The sequence below is a fragment of the Monodelphis domestica genome, chromosome 3 (assembly GCF_027887165.1).
Source record: "Monodelphis domestica isolate mMonDom1 chromosome 3, mMonDom1.pri, whole genome shotgun sequence".
Lineage (NCBI taxonomy): Eukaryota > Metazoa > Chordata > Mammalia > Didelphimorphia > Didelphidae > Monodelphis > Monodelphis domestica.
The window spans coordinates 490,807,721-490,821,810 of NC_077229.1; the positions used below are offsets into that span (position 1 = coordinate 490,807,721).

Consider the following 14,090-nt stretch of genomic DNA (forward strand, 5'->3'; position numbering starts at 1 on the left):
TACTAATTTTTAATTCCAGCTATTTTGGGGGGGGGGTTGTTCTAATATTTATTACATGATTTTTGTCTTAGTAAATGGAGAAAGAATCAATAAAGTATTGGTTTCAAGTCAGAGAAGAGTTGTAAGGACTAGTCAGCTGGGGTAAATGACCTTCTCAGGGTCTCTCAGGAAAGTATGTGAGGCCAGATCTGAATCCAGGGCTTCTCAACTCCACAGCCATCAACTTCTCCTCTGGATAATTTCTAAAGGTGCCTTTTACAATGCAATGAATGTAACTTAACACTCTCTTGACCATAGCGCTCTGATCATCATTATGATTACTGATGATGATAGAAACGTAAAGGATGTAGGATATTGGACTAAAAATTTAGTCAGCCAAGGAAAAATGCTTGAATAATGACAAAATATCTCATGTGTGGCTCAGTGTATAAAGTGCTGAATCCATAGTGAGGAAGGCTTGAGTTCAAGTCTTGTCTCAGCTATTGCCTCGATGTATGACCCTGGGCCAATGATTGAGCCTCTGGCCGAGGTTCCTCCACCCCAGCATGGGGGAAATAATAGTAGCTACCTCTCAGGGTTGTGGTAAGGATCAAAGGAGATGATATTTATGAAGCACTGAGCAGCACAGTGCCTGTCACATAGTAGCTGCATGTCAGGTTTATGACATACTCAGGGTCCCCAAAAGACAGCAAGGAAAATGATATAGTCAGGAAGGGTAGAGGAGCTGATAGCATCCAGAAGCACTTCAATGGAAATTATAGCCACTTTTATATGGAGGGAAAGCAAGCTGGGGATTTTGCACAAATTTCCACTTATACAATGAAGGTAAATGTTTTTCAAGTTTACTTCATCGAATCCAGACAGAGTTTTCTATAGGCTAATAAATCAATATGTCAATATGTAACTATCTAACCCAGATTCCCAGAGAATACATTACATCAGCGGTTTTTGTAGGTACATTAGGTACAGAGAGTTGGGAGAGCTTGAGGCTACATGCCTCAGGATAAAAAGATGAGATACATGCTATACTTCAGCAGCCTTATGGCTCAATAGGGGTTCAGGCTTTTACCTTCCATATCTCCAGAGCTCTTTGATTCAATCGAAGTCCCAGACTTGTTGCCTTTCATCAGGCTGTCCCCATATCTGTTCCTTTTTTACTTAAGTCAAAAAAGCAAAGCTGATGTAAGTGAATGCTTGTTATCAATTTTTGCTTTCTGAGGTGGAAGTGGAGTATAGATATTTGGGTTTGAATACAAGGGACTGGGAGTATACCCTAGACAAGAAAAAGGGTTGTAGGAGGGGAATGATAGGATCATTTACAGATGCAATGGATGGGACTCTTTGGAATAGGTGAGCTGGGGTTGATACAAAGGGTGAGACAGCCACTTATTCAGTTAAAATTGGGTAAATGTTTTTTGAAGAAATGACTTAGTTAAGATTGATCAGTCTTAGGGAGGCTTGCCTCCAGGAATTGTTCTGCCATATGAACAGTTCTTTTGGCTTGTCCCTAAGCCATGGGTTCCATGTCTTGGGTCCTCAAGGTTTTGTCTTTTGTGCCCTAAGAGTCCTCTGTTGTATCTGTCTTGGTGGGCTGGGTGTAGGTCCTCTGTAAATAAAAGCAAAACCTCAACCCCCATATTGTATTGCTGTAAAATATTGATAGGTTTGATTTTTTTAATTAGATTGGTTTCTCTAGCTCAGTAATTATCCAAATGAATTAACTAACAAGTGATTCATTGTAACTCTAATTGAAACAAAAGTTTGGGGTGCCGTACAGTTGCTTAAGTAAGTAGTGGAACATAGTTGATTGTTATGCACATTCAAATTTCAGGGGCTTCAATCATTTAACTCACTTTGCTTTGATTATAGCAATTTGCTTTGAAAGTGAAAAGCAGGGAAAGGATTATAACACTGACTTCAGGTAAAAGTCAGGATTATTAATCAAGTCATGCAGTAACTATTGTACTTTACAGTACCTTGTCTTTCCTTTTGAATGGTTTCAACGATCCATCAGACAACTATACCTAATTTCAAAACTCAAAAATAATATTAGTCACAATCCCAAAAGCTTTTACCTTAAACAGCAAATTTCTCCAACTGAAGCTTGAAGCTGAAAAAAATAATTTTTTCCATGATTCACATATATACAATGAAAAGATTTGATTTTACAAGTCATGATCACCAATTTTTCTTTCCCACAATTTTCCAGTTTTTTCTGAGTTTCAAAAGGTGCTGCTTAATGACTTAGAAGAGAACCAACATTATCCTGATTAATAACATAATATCTTTTGTACCTTCTCAGAACCAATTTACTTTAAACTTTGCAGGTAAACATGATTCAAATTCTAACAAATTGCATCTAAACATAACACTTACATTTAAACACATTTACTCAGTTATTTTTCAGAAACATGCTTGAACAAAGAACAAGTTTTGGTTACACTCAATATATAACAATTTAGTCAAAAATTCAATACTTATGACATGTTAATTGGAGATTAATAAGAGTCTCAGTGGACTAAAGTCATTGTTGAAATAGTTTTTGAATGTTCTTTGTTTAATAATTTGGAAATGTTTACTCTATGATTTACATTTGGTCTAAAAACACATGCTGTTTAAATTTCCATTTTGTAATATACCAAATTCTTAATACACATATTATTTAATATTTCCAACTTTTGAAACCCTAATATTTATTAAGCAGCCAACAAAGTACTTATTAGGAGTTTTGTTGCTCATCTGCTTCTTTAAGACAAAAAGAAGAAAATTTTTTTGCATCAGATTGGCTATTAAATACATTTAGTCCATTTTCAAATTCAGTTTAACAAGCATTTTTGGTAAGTCTAATGATTCAAATCTTTAATCATTATACATTTCAAGTCCTAATAAATAATTTCTTCACTCTAAGTTTTATACATTCTTAAAGTTAACTAAAATTCTATTTTTTGACTGGTAGCCTATTATCACAATGAATTTATACTGTACCATCAGTACATATTCAAATCATTAGCAAATTTTTAACATTATATATCAACCTTTAATATTAAATCTAATTGAAAATCAGATCAAATTATGGGCCAATTGTGGCATCAAATCTCTTTTTTTTTAAATCCTTTCTCCTCCTCCTTAGGGACCTATCCAAGAAAAGGAGATGAAAAAATGCTGAACATATATTTTTGCCTTTGTTCTCTGTTAATATTATGTAATTGTGGGTTGAAATGATCCCTTTCTTGTCTTTATCATTTCCACCTTTCCGCTTGTGGCCATCAAAGAAGGGAAAGAAGATGTCTAACAATTTTGTATATTTGTCCTTTATTTGTAATGAATTAAATCTTCTCAGTTTAGGATACTCAAAAATCCATATAGTACACAAAAATATTGGTGGTTTTTTTTAAAATTTCCCAAACAGCCTTTGGTCTGCCCCCTTCCAGAACAAATGAAGATTGCACCCAGCACAGACAAAACATAGAACATAGACTGATAACACAAACAATTTAGACAGCACAGACATATAATATACTTGTCTTCCCTTTACACTCTCTGACAACAAAGAATATAAAATTATGGCAAATAATTACTAGACTTTTCATCCTGGCATGAAGATCTAGCTGCACAATTAAAGAATCTGTGGGGAAAGAAGGCTCATTAATAATGAAGGAAGAGCAAATAAAAGAATGCTTGAGGGATAAGAAAATTGAAGTTGTCAGTGTGGTTATCTAATTCTTTCTCCCTGAGTTATATATTGGGGAAGCTGTGAGAAAGATTAATTTGAACAGGCTCTTTACATTTCAGGAGCTAGTTAGTCAGAAAAAGGGTTAATTTTCTAAGAAGCTAAGTTTGACATTGATAGATTACCTCTCTTCCTGGAGACACTTGCAAAACTGCTATTATGTTGAGTCTGAAAGCTTTCTGAGTTTACTTTTCCTAGCACACTTAAACTCTGTAGGAATTTTTATTTTAAGGTGATAAGTCAGGTGTATTGCCAAAAAAGGGAAGTAGGAGCCAAATCAAGGCTGGCGCTATCTGAAGTAGCTTCGACAAAATCACTTCTAGTTAGTTCTCTTTCTCTTGAGTTGGGAGAGGGTCATCTAAGGGGCGATTATTTGGTGAGGTGTGAGGTCAGCCCCTGCCAATGTTTTCCAACATGGGGAGGAGGATCCATCCCATTCAGTCAACTTTTGATTTGCACTCATTCAGCCAATGATGACCCCGTTGACACCTAGGGCAGACTAAGGTGGGGAGAGCCTTCTTCTGTATGTTTCTTTGTCAGGAGCTTTCTGCTTTATAGTTCCTAGCAAAATGTCCTTTATGCCTATATTGAAAACAAGCCTGAGAGCCTTTTGGAAGTATTCCAATCTTCTGTCCTGCTGCAGCAAAAGCTGTACCTTGAAGGTATGATGGTCATATCTGCTCAAAGTTTTATATAATCAACTAAGGAAGTGTTAGATTTCCGTGGCCTAAGAATAGATAGACATGTCTGATTAGCATTCTCAAAAGCAAGTGTTTTCTCTAGCAAAGCTCCTGCTTCAGGGTCCTAAATAATTCTAGAGACTGCTTGCAGCAGCCAAGAGATAAATTCTTGGTAGGGCTCCTGGGGTCCCTGCTTGATTTTGCTCAGTTCCTGGGTCTTGTTTGTGGCATTAGGAACTTGTATGCCATGCTTGCAAGGCAAGGGCATTGGTCTTCTGGTAGGCTTGTAAAATTTAAGCCACTTGATTGCGAAGTACAGCATAAGCTTCTTTGCCAGTAAGCATGTCATAATCAAGTCCAAGCTAAGCATTCCTCTTGCTTTCTGCCTGAGCTTGTGCTTTCTCCATATATTCAGCCTTCCAGAGTAAATATTCTCTACCGAACAAGCAAGCCTTGGCTATTTGTTTCCAGTCCTTGAGAGGAACCATATCTTTCACTCTTTTAAAGTTTTTAGTGGGGCAGGTTGATGCATATATGTAAGATTACCCTGTGCATCTGCTTGCTCTAGTACTGGGAAAGAAAAGTATTGTAACATTTCATCCTCTGTACTCTGCATTTTTGCTATGGTTTGTTGTAATGGAGACTTCACTGGTCCTGGGGAGTAATGTACAAATGAATTAGAAAACCTAGCCCTTCAATTAGTGGCTACAAATTCTGAGAAAGGGGGTGGATCTGGAGGGAGAGTGCTTAGGGCTGTGGACAGGGGAGGGAAGCAGAAGCCCAGCTGGCCAGCTTCTCCCTGTAATCTGACACCATCCAGAGGAATACTTGGGATGGTGAAAGGGGGAGCTTGCTTCTCCCAGAAGTCCTACACCTGCCAGAGGAATTCTATTGAGGGGGTAAAGTAAGGGTTTTGTCTTTTTGAACCAGCTGTTTCTGAAGGAGAAAAAATTGCCTTGTCTATGGGTTTTAACCTCTCCTTACTGGAGATGAGCATTCTGATCTCTTAAAGGAGCCTGATCTAAAGTCAATGTCTGGTTCAAAGAAAATGTCTTTATAACCTTGATCCTAGCAAGCTGGTTTGGAAATAGAGGAATCAGTAGGACTGGGGTCTAAACAATCCTTTATTAAATTCATTAGTGAATAGTGATTTCTAATCCTCTCTCCCACTTCTTATAAAGCCCCAAAATTTGCTATGCCTTCCTTATGGTCCCTGAGGCAGAAAAGTATGACATTATCAAGAACTTTTTATACTTGGGAATTGGTCATTTTTGTGCCTCTTGCTCGTAGCATAGATTTCAATATTTGCAAAAGTAATTCTCTCCCTTTTGAACTGGCTTATCTCATAGTTTAACTCCTGCCAAATCCTTCCCAGTCCTCTAGTTAATTTTAATACCTACCAAAAGAAGATGGGGGGGGGGGGGTAGGTATTCCTTATTTGCACTCCTCAGTGTGCCTTTGAGAAGTCTCTTTCAGGTACCAGCTGTCAGGTCTATGACATACTCAGTTAGGGTTCCCAAAAGGCTGGCAAAGAAAATGACACAGTCAGGAAGACTAGAGGAGCTGATAGCATCCAGAAAGAAGCACTTTATTGGAAGTTACATCCACTTTGTATTGGGGGGGGGGGAGGGGAGCAAGCTGAGGATTTTGTACATGTTTCCACTAACAAAATGAAGGTAAATGATTTTCAAGTTTAATACAGAGAATTTGGTTTACTCCATCTAATTTAGATGGACTTTCCTGTTGCTAATAAATCAATCTGTCAATATGTAACCATCTAACCCAGATTCCCAGAGAATACATTACATCAGTGGTTTTTGTAGGTACATTAGGTACAAAGAGGAAGAAAAACTTGAGATCTGTTATGCATATCTCAATAGGGGTTCAGACTTTTACCTTCCATATTTCCAGAACTTTGATTCAATGCAGTCGCAGTCTTTACACTTTCCATTAGGCTGTCCCTACAGATGCATAATTTAATCCTTGTTTCCTTTCCTTGACTAAGTTGCTGATATTTTCTTAGATTTATATGAGTATCAAAATGAATAAAATCAGAATTTCTAGTCCCAGTTATGTCACTAAGGTCTTTGTGACTATTAGAAAAATCATTTGTTCGCTGTGGGCCTCAGTTTCTTAATATGTATAGTGAGGATTTTGCAGGATATAACCTCTGTGGGATATTTCAAGGTTTATTTTCTTATATTTGCCATCCCCATCCACCCAATCTTTATCTTTTGTGTTTTGGTCATCTTCTTTAACTTGTCAGCATCAACTCATCTTAATTTCTCTAAAGTTGCACAAGTTGTTTGGCATCATTTCCCTCTTTTTATCTTGTGCTTTTGACATTGTTTTCTTGGTGGACTTCAGTGTTAGTATATTTTTAAGGCTTGTCAGGCTTCTCATGCTTTGAAATTTCCCAAAGTCTCTTGGAAATTACATCTGTGACCTATTCAACTGTAGTTACTCAAAAGCTTTTTGGCCCCTTTTGATGGGCAGGATTCCTGAAACTCCATCTTCATTTTTTCATCAAGGATCTTTCATCTCTGATATGGTCTAGGTATTGTAGACCTTGTCAGGGTAAGTGGTATTTGGAAGTTTTCTACAAGACAGGACTGTAAGAGAATTTGAGCAGCTTTTTTTCCTAAACCTTGTTGATGAAGATTATGGAGAGCCCAATATTATACTACTTCACCAGTTGTCTTGTTTTTGTTGTTTTTTTAATTTGTAAAAAACTTCCTCCTTTTAGGAATCATACAGCTATTTTATTATTTTTTATATTCATAAGGAATTTTGGGAATCTGCCATGAAATTGCTTGTATTGTATACATACCTCATTGCTGGATTTGGGCAAGAAGACCTGGGTTGAAATCTCCACTAATATTTCCCTGCATAACCACAGGCTCTGCTTTAGAGTTGAAAGGAGGGACCTTGTTGGTTAAGAAAATCAACCTCACCACCAACTAAGACCTAAAGCATTTAAGTGGCTTTGACAAATACTCTATGCCCTTTTTTTCCAGTAGCCTCCCTAACTATCCTTGGAAGATCAATCATTTTTAAGGCCACTTTCAATTATTGTCCTGACTTAAAAGAATTCTAAAATTAAGAAGCAGTGTTTATATAAATCATCAAGCATTAGCCTCAGGTAAACAAGACAGAGCCTTAGCTAAGTGTATTTTACATTCATCATCAGAATCAGAATAAATGCTAGAATCTAGGAAAGTGTGAAATGTCATAATGATGGTAGTTCTTAAAAACCAACAGCCATAAAAGCCATATGGCATATTGTGTATAGACCATGGCCTCAGATCATTTTCACATATGTAACCTTGAGCCCGGAGTCACAATATTTGTAGCCCTCTTCATTAATAAACACATTAAGGGCACCTAAGTGTCTCAATGAATAGAAAACCAGGATAGGAGATAGGAGGTCTGAGTTCAAATGTGACCTCAGACAGGTCTCAGTTTAGTGACTCTGGTCAAGTCACTTTACCTCAATTGTGTAACCCTTACTGCTCTTCTGCCTTGGAACCAATACTTAGTATCAAGTCTAAGAAAGAAGGTAAGGGCTTAACACACATACCCAACACACACACACACACACACACACACACACACACACACACACATACACACACAGAAAGCAAAATAGTTCTCCTTTATTTTTATCCACACACAGAAAGCAAAATAGTTCTCCTTTATTTTTATCCAAGTAATAATTTAAGATAAAATAGGCAGACTTTTATCTTCACAAAATTTCTCTTATTTGCTTTTGTTGCTTAAAAAAATTCCTTCTATTCCTTTCCCACATTCAGGACATGCTGCAGTCATTACAATTAATGAAGCTATTAAGAGGGGCATCACAGAACAGACTCTTGTAACTCTGAAGAATCCAAATGCAGTTTTAATCTCTGTCATTGATAGCCTGGCTGAGAATTATCAAAAGGAACTTTGGGAAACCAAGCAGAGAAAAGAAGAGAGGGCAAAAGAGAAGGTACTTCATTAGATAATGAATAAATGTAAAAATCTGTTATGTTGATAGGTATTAGAAATATAAGAGTTGTCAACTGAAAAAAATGACTAAAAGGGAAATATTTAAAGCATTATTAATAAGTAACAAGCTAAGGCATGGACAAAAGAATTTGAAAGTATATAATAAGATAAAAGAATTTAAATTCAAACCCCCCAAATGCATGAGGAACTTGCAGTTTTGTCAAAGCTCACCAGAAAAGTACTAGGAGATATGGTTCCAATAGAAAGAATGGGGAGTCCTTTACTTTGCAACAGCTAGAAGCATGATGGTGAACCTATGGCATGTGTGCCAAAGACAGCACCCAGAGACTTCTCTGTGGGCAGGGGGGCAGGTGTCCCCCACAAAGTTGCTTCCATGTCCCTGAGCACTTACTCCCTCCCATTAGCAGAGTGCTCAGGCCATACCCTTCCCTTTGTCCCTCCCCTGTCTGGGAGTCAGGGCTTCAGGGCTTGAAGAAGGGGGTGGGGTATCCCCTCCCATGGAGCAGAGGCCATACACACCCTTGAAAAGATCTCCAATTTCTTCTGTCCTTCCCTGCCAGGGGAAGTGACGAGGGGGGTGACCTCGGCCACTAAAGGGTAACCAGGCTCCCTCTGCCCCCTGCTCCCACCTCATGGGAATGGCAGCCCAATAGGCAGGTGGGACTGGGTGTAGGGGAAGGTCCATGGCCTCAGGAGGTAGCTTTCTCCAGGCATGGGCTGGCTGGGTGCTGGCCCCACTCCAGTGGGGAGCTGGGTCTCTGAGTTGTCTACCCTCTGGGCTTGCCCCACCTGCTCAGCCCATGGCCAGGCATCAGCCCCCTCACTCAGCCAGTCGCCAGGGCAACTGGGTGCAATAGCAGGTCCCCATGGCCCTATCTCCAATGCTGGGGAAGGGAGTATGGCACATTGTTGCTGTGCAGGCAGGGCAATGCAAGTGGTGAGGAGATAAGCACCAAGTCTGGGGGTGAGGGGTGGAAACATCCCATAGGTCCCTGAAGAATTCCAAAAGGTTCCCATCACTGACCTGGAATCACTTCCCAACCCTAGTTTTCATGAAATCCTCATGTTCTTCTCTCAATCCTAGCTATATTTTCCTTAGTTATCCATTTTGTAATTATGTGCATCAAAACATGTACTTCATGCAATAATTTTTGAATAAAAAGACTTAACTTCCCTTCATTCCACTCCCCTCACCCACATGGCCAGAACATTTATCCAGGGTTTATTCTGTACCCTTAAAAGCAGCAGTGTTTACAACTTCATGCCTCCCATGATTAGTTTATTCTAGTTGGGATTGATGTGGGTGATAAAAGTCTCAGCTTTGTAGAATAAGCCCAGGCTATGAGCTCTGAGAGGATGATTACAAGAGAAAAGTAGCTCTCTGTAGAACTTTCTCTCCAAGTTGTATTGGAGGAGTGGCCAAGCAGTCCAGCATCTTTGCCAACAACATCCCAAATAGAAGCATGCAGAACTAGATATGACAAACAATGGAAAGACAAAATAATTGTGGCTTTACAAATATTGAACATCAGTAACAAAAATGATTTTTATTCTGTGTCTATTAAGCCCATATTTGGCATAAGAATCGGTGCCACATTTAGAAAGATATTACCTGAAGGACTTAACTCTTAAAACCCATTTGCTTTTTGGGGGGAATCAGTGAAAGTATTGTTTTTCAGAATATCCTTCTTACTGAAGCGGAAAGAGATCCATATGAGGAGCTACTGACTCTTGCAGAAATACAAGGAAGCATCAATAAAATCAACAGTAAGTGATGTCATTTTGTGAAGGAAGTGCCTTATATTTGCTAGGGTTATTAGGTTTTTACTAACTTTTTTAGGTTTCTCTGAAAATGTAGGAAAACCCTGAAAACAGTTATCTTGCCCAATTGTATTTTTAAATGAAAAATAATATAGAAAAGGTTACTATTGATGAGAATAGATGAGTGTCTGGCTATTTTTCAATGAGCTTTGAGGGGTCCATAGAGTCTTTTGCTCATCCCTCAGTAGTCAATACAATCTTTTAGTAGTCGGTTTTATCACACCACTTCTACTTCTGAATATCTACACTGGGACTTTGAATTTTGTTGTGGTTTCCACTATTTTTTTTTTTTATTCTGAATCTTTTGGTTGACTTCATGATTCAAATTTAATTATTAGTTTTACTATACTGGAGCTGTGAATTTTTCTTGAATTTTCTTTGTTTTTTCTGTTTTGAATCTTTTGACATCATGATTTGAACTTAAATCATTTCTTGATGGAAAAAGAGCCTACAGATCTTTGTCTATTGTAATGTCATGGTGTTCTACTGGGAAAGTGAGAGCAGTTCCTTTGTTTGGTTTAGCACCTGTCTCCCCACTCCAAAAAGTTCAAAGTGTGTAAGAATTGCTTTCTTTCAGCCTGCATGGCTTTACTCCAAGTTATTGAGACTGTTGACAAGCAAGAGGAAGGAGTGCTGATGCCAAGTTTGCATCCTACAGTTCTGGTCCCTTCTGGATTTGTGCAGTTAAATTCCTCATGGTACCTAGAAGAGTGGTGTGACTCTAAGGAACATAACGCTCAGTTAATTCAGATAAGCATATTCTAGTTTGGATGCCTGCCTGCATTTTTTTCCCTGCTAATACAAATAATTTCACTCTGAAATCCATTAAGGACAATTTGGAATTTTATCTATATTGCCTATGTATTCCAGAGCCTCAGAAGAACCCAATGTACCCTTTATACTACCTTTGAATGAGTTTTAGAGACTTGGGTTGTGTTTTTTCATCGTTTTAAAGCCCAAGGTTAATGCATGCATGTCAGTATAACTGAAATGCTTTCCTATTAAAATGGAATTTTAATGATACCTTGCAAAAGCTCAGATATCATTAAGATGAAGGAAATTTGTGTATAATTCCATGTTACTGATTTTTTTTAAAAAGGACTATCATATACATAAAGGTAATCTAATATTATGAAGAAATGCAGAAAAACAGATATAAAAATACAACTTTTTCAGATCACAATGCAATAAAAATTATATTCAATAATGGTCCAGGAAAAGACAAATTTAAAATTAATTGGAAACTAAATAATCTCATTCTTCAAAACTGGTGGGTCAAGAAAGAAATCATAGAACAATTACCAACTTTATTAAAGAGAATGGCAAGTGATGAAAGGTCTAAAGTTTCTCTGTTGAATTTACTAGTATAGTCTGGATATCTGCCTTACAGGTATGGAATCCTCTTTTGGTCTTTTACCTCTATTCCCCATTGGCACAAGTCTGTAATCATTCTTCTCATTGGTTGACAGTGAATTCTATTCACTGGTCCCTGAAAACCATGACAAGTTCATGTTTCCAAAATGTCCTTTCAGGAAACCTTAAATTTTACTTTGTTATATCCCATTGGATTTTATACCTGGTGTCCAGGTCCCTTTGAAAAACTCTGAATGAGCTTATGTCTTCACAGAATTTGTTCCAATAAATCTAAAGAAGTTGATACAATTAAATCACACATTCTTAGTTATAATGACCTTTGATTTGAAATGTGTGCAAACATATTTTCATGTTAAAATGACACTTCATAGAACACAGAGAAATGAGAGGAAACAGTTTGGTGAAATGTCTAGTGCTAGTCAATCCACACATGTTTACATTAATACTTAATATGTGCCAGGTACCTTGTTAAGTCAGCACTTGAAACATAGGAAAAATGGCAAAAACATGTTTATAGCTATGATTATAATTGATTGAGCACCTATTCAATCCTACTAATATTTCAGATATTTAGATGATTTGATCCCTACTCTCAAATAGTTTAAATAATTAAATTAATAGTTTAATGGAGTTTGGAGGGGGAAACAGTAAAAAAAAAAAACCACACCAAATGCTACAAAATTAAGAAGGCTAATTAGGATATGTTGTATTCCTGTTCAGTTTCAGAGGACTAAGATTCTTGAAGGCTAAAAGAATCAGGTTTGGTTTCATGTATAAGATGAAACATGAGACTGGACATTAAAACCACAGTGGCTTGGTACCTAAACTCTAAGCACTTGTGCTTTGAAATAATTATTTGGACTGTAAAAATAGATTAGTAGGCTGTCAAATGGGCACATAAATAAAGAGGTATTTAAAAAAGAAGCATTTATCCCAATCAGAATAAACAATGAAAATGTAATGACTGAAGCAGATTTTTGAGTTAAAATTTAGATATATTAAAAAGTATAGATAACCTTTCACAATTTTTGATCATTTGCACACTGAAAAACAAAGATTACTGCAACTAAGGTATCTCTCATTGCAAATTAGCTTCAAGGTGGAGCCTTTTTTTAAGTAATGTTCCAGTATTCCTTTAGTAAGCTAAAAGGGTATATGGCATTAACTGATCTATGATTCATGTTGAAAATTAATGGAACTTTCCATGTCTAGCACCACATGGTATGGTCTAGCCACAAAGACAAGTAATCTTTAACCCTGAGAGCAGTGATCTTTAACCCCAATCCCTGAGAGATTCAATGGGAAACACCACCAATTAAATAAAGTGTGATTCTGACTGCCATTGATCTCCTCCTTCTCCAGGGCTTATTGCTGTCGATGAGATCAATGCTGTGATTCGAAAAGGTGATCCCAGGAACACTGTGATGGCACTCATGAAACCTGAGGCCCAGCTCCCGACCGTCCATCCCTTTGCTGCTGTTCTGTATCAGGATGAACTGTTCAACCTTCAGAAACAGAGCTCTTTGGTAAGTCCAGGAGGTCTCTGCCTGTATGACTATCTCAGAGTAGAATATTGGTTTGGAAGAACAGAATCATCTTGAAAATGAGGTGTTGCTCTGAAATAATTTCATATGACCTCAGAATGGGTAGATACCATGGGAGCAGCTGGGTGGCTCAGTGGATTGAGAGCCAGGCCTAGACATGGGAGGTCCTGGGTTCAAATCTGACCTCAGAAACTTCTTAGCTGTGTGACCAGGGGCAAGTCACTTGACTCCCATTGCCTAGCCCTTCTGCCTTGGAACCAATCAATAGACAATATTGATTCAAAGATGGAAGATAAGGGTTATAAAAAAAAACAGAATGGGTAAAAACCTCATGGCACATCCAGGCAATTCATAGGATCTACTTGCCCTTTAATTAATGTAATGATTCCCTAGAAAGCATAGGCACTATGTTGTCTGGACTCCCATGTCAGGTGGTCCCTTGGATGGAACATTGAACCAGGAGGCATGCAGACTTTAGTTCCACTGTAACCCTGGTAAAGTCATGCTTTAATCTCTCTTTGCCTCAGTTTGCAAAACTGTAAAATGAGGATAATAAAAGCATGTACTTTTCCAGGGTTGCTGTGTTACATTTAAAAGAGTGGTTGCCATAAACTGTGACCACGAAATATATAAATGGCCAAACTGTAAGGTTTTGGCCACACTGGTAAAGATAATTTTTTGTGTCTTGATTTTATATTAAAAATAAAGTGGTCACCATGGGAAAAATTCGCAAATATGAAATACCCAAGTCAGCTGGGTTTTTATGGAGATTTTCATTAATACAAATAAGGAATTAAGGAAAGGGAGAGAGAGAGAGAATAAGAGGAAATAATGAGAAAAGGGCTAAGCCAGCCTAGGCCAGCCTAGTGTTAAGCCTTAAAAGAGAGATCAGTCAGTCTTTAATCCACTCACCACAAGATTTGTCCCAAG

General features: G+C 37.7%; 1 protein-coding gene across 10 annotated transcripts in view; it reads left to right on the plus strand.

Annotated features, from left to right (window-relative positions):
* The window catches only part of LOC100010026 (ras GTPase-activating-like protein IQGAP2), a 270,208-nt gene that overhangs the window by 113,118 nt on the left and 143,000 nt on the right, over positions 1–14,090 (plus strand). For all 10 annotated transcript variants that reach the window (XR_008917926.1, XR_008917925.1, XR_008917924.1 and 7 more), the window contains 3 exons: positions 8,223–8,401; positions 10,101–10,188; positions 12,979–13,142. Coding sequence is in view for 5 of the 10 variants with exons in the window: in XM_056824762.1 (XP_056680740.1) it covers positions 8,223–8,401; positions 10,101–10,188; positions 12,979–13,142 (431 nt within the window). In the remaining 5 variants the exon portion in view is untranslated. The remainder of the gene's footprint in view (positions 1–8,222; positions 8,402–10,100; positions 10,189–12,978; positions 13,143–14,090) is intronic.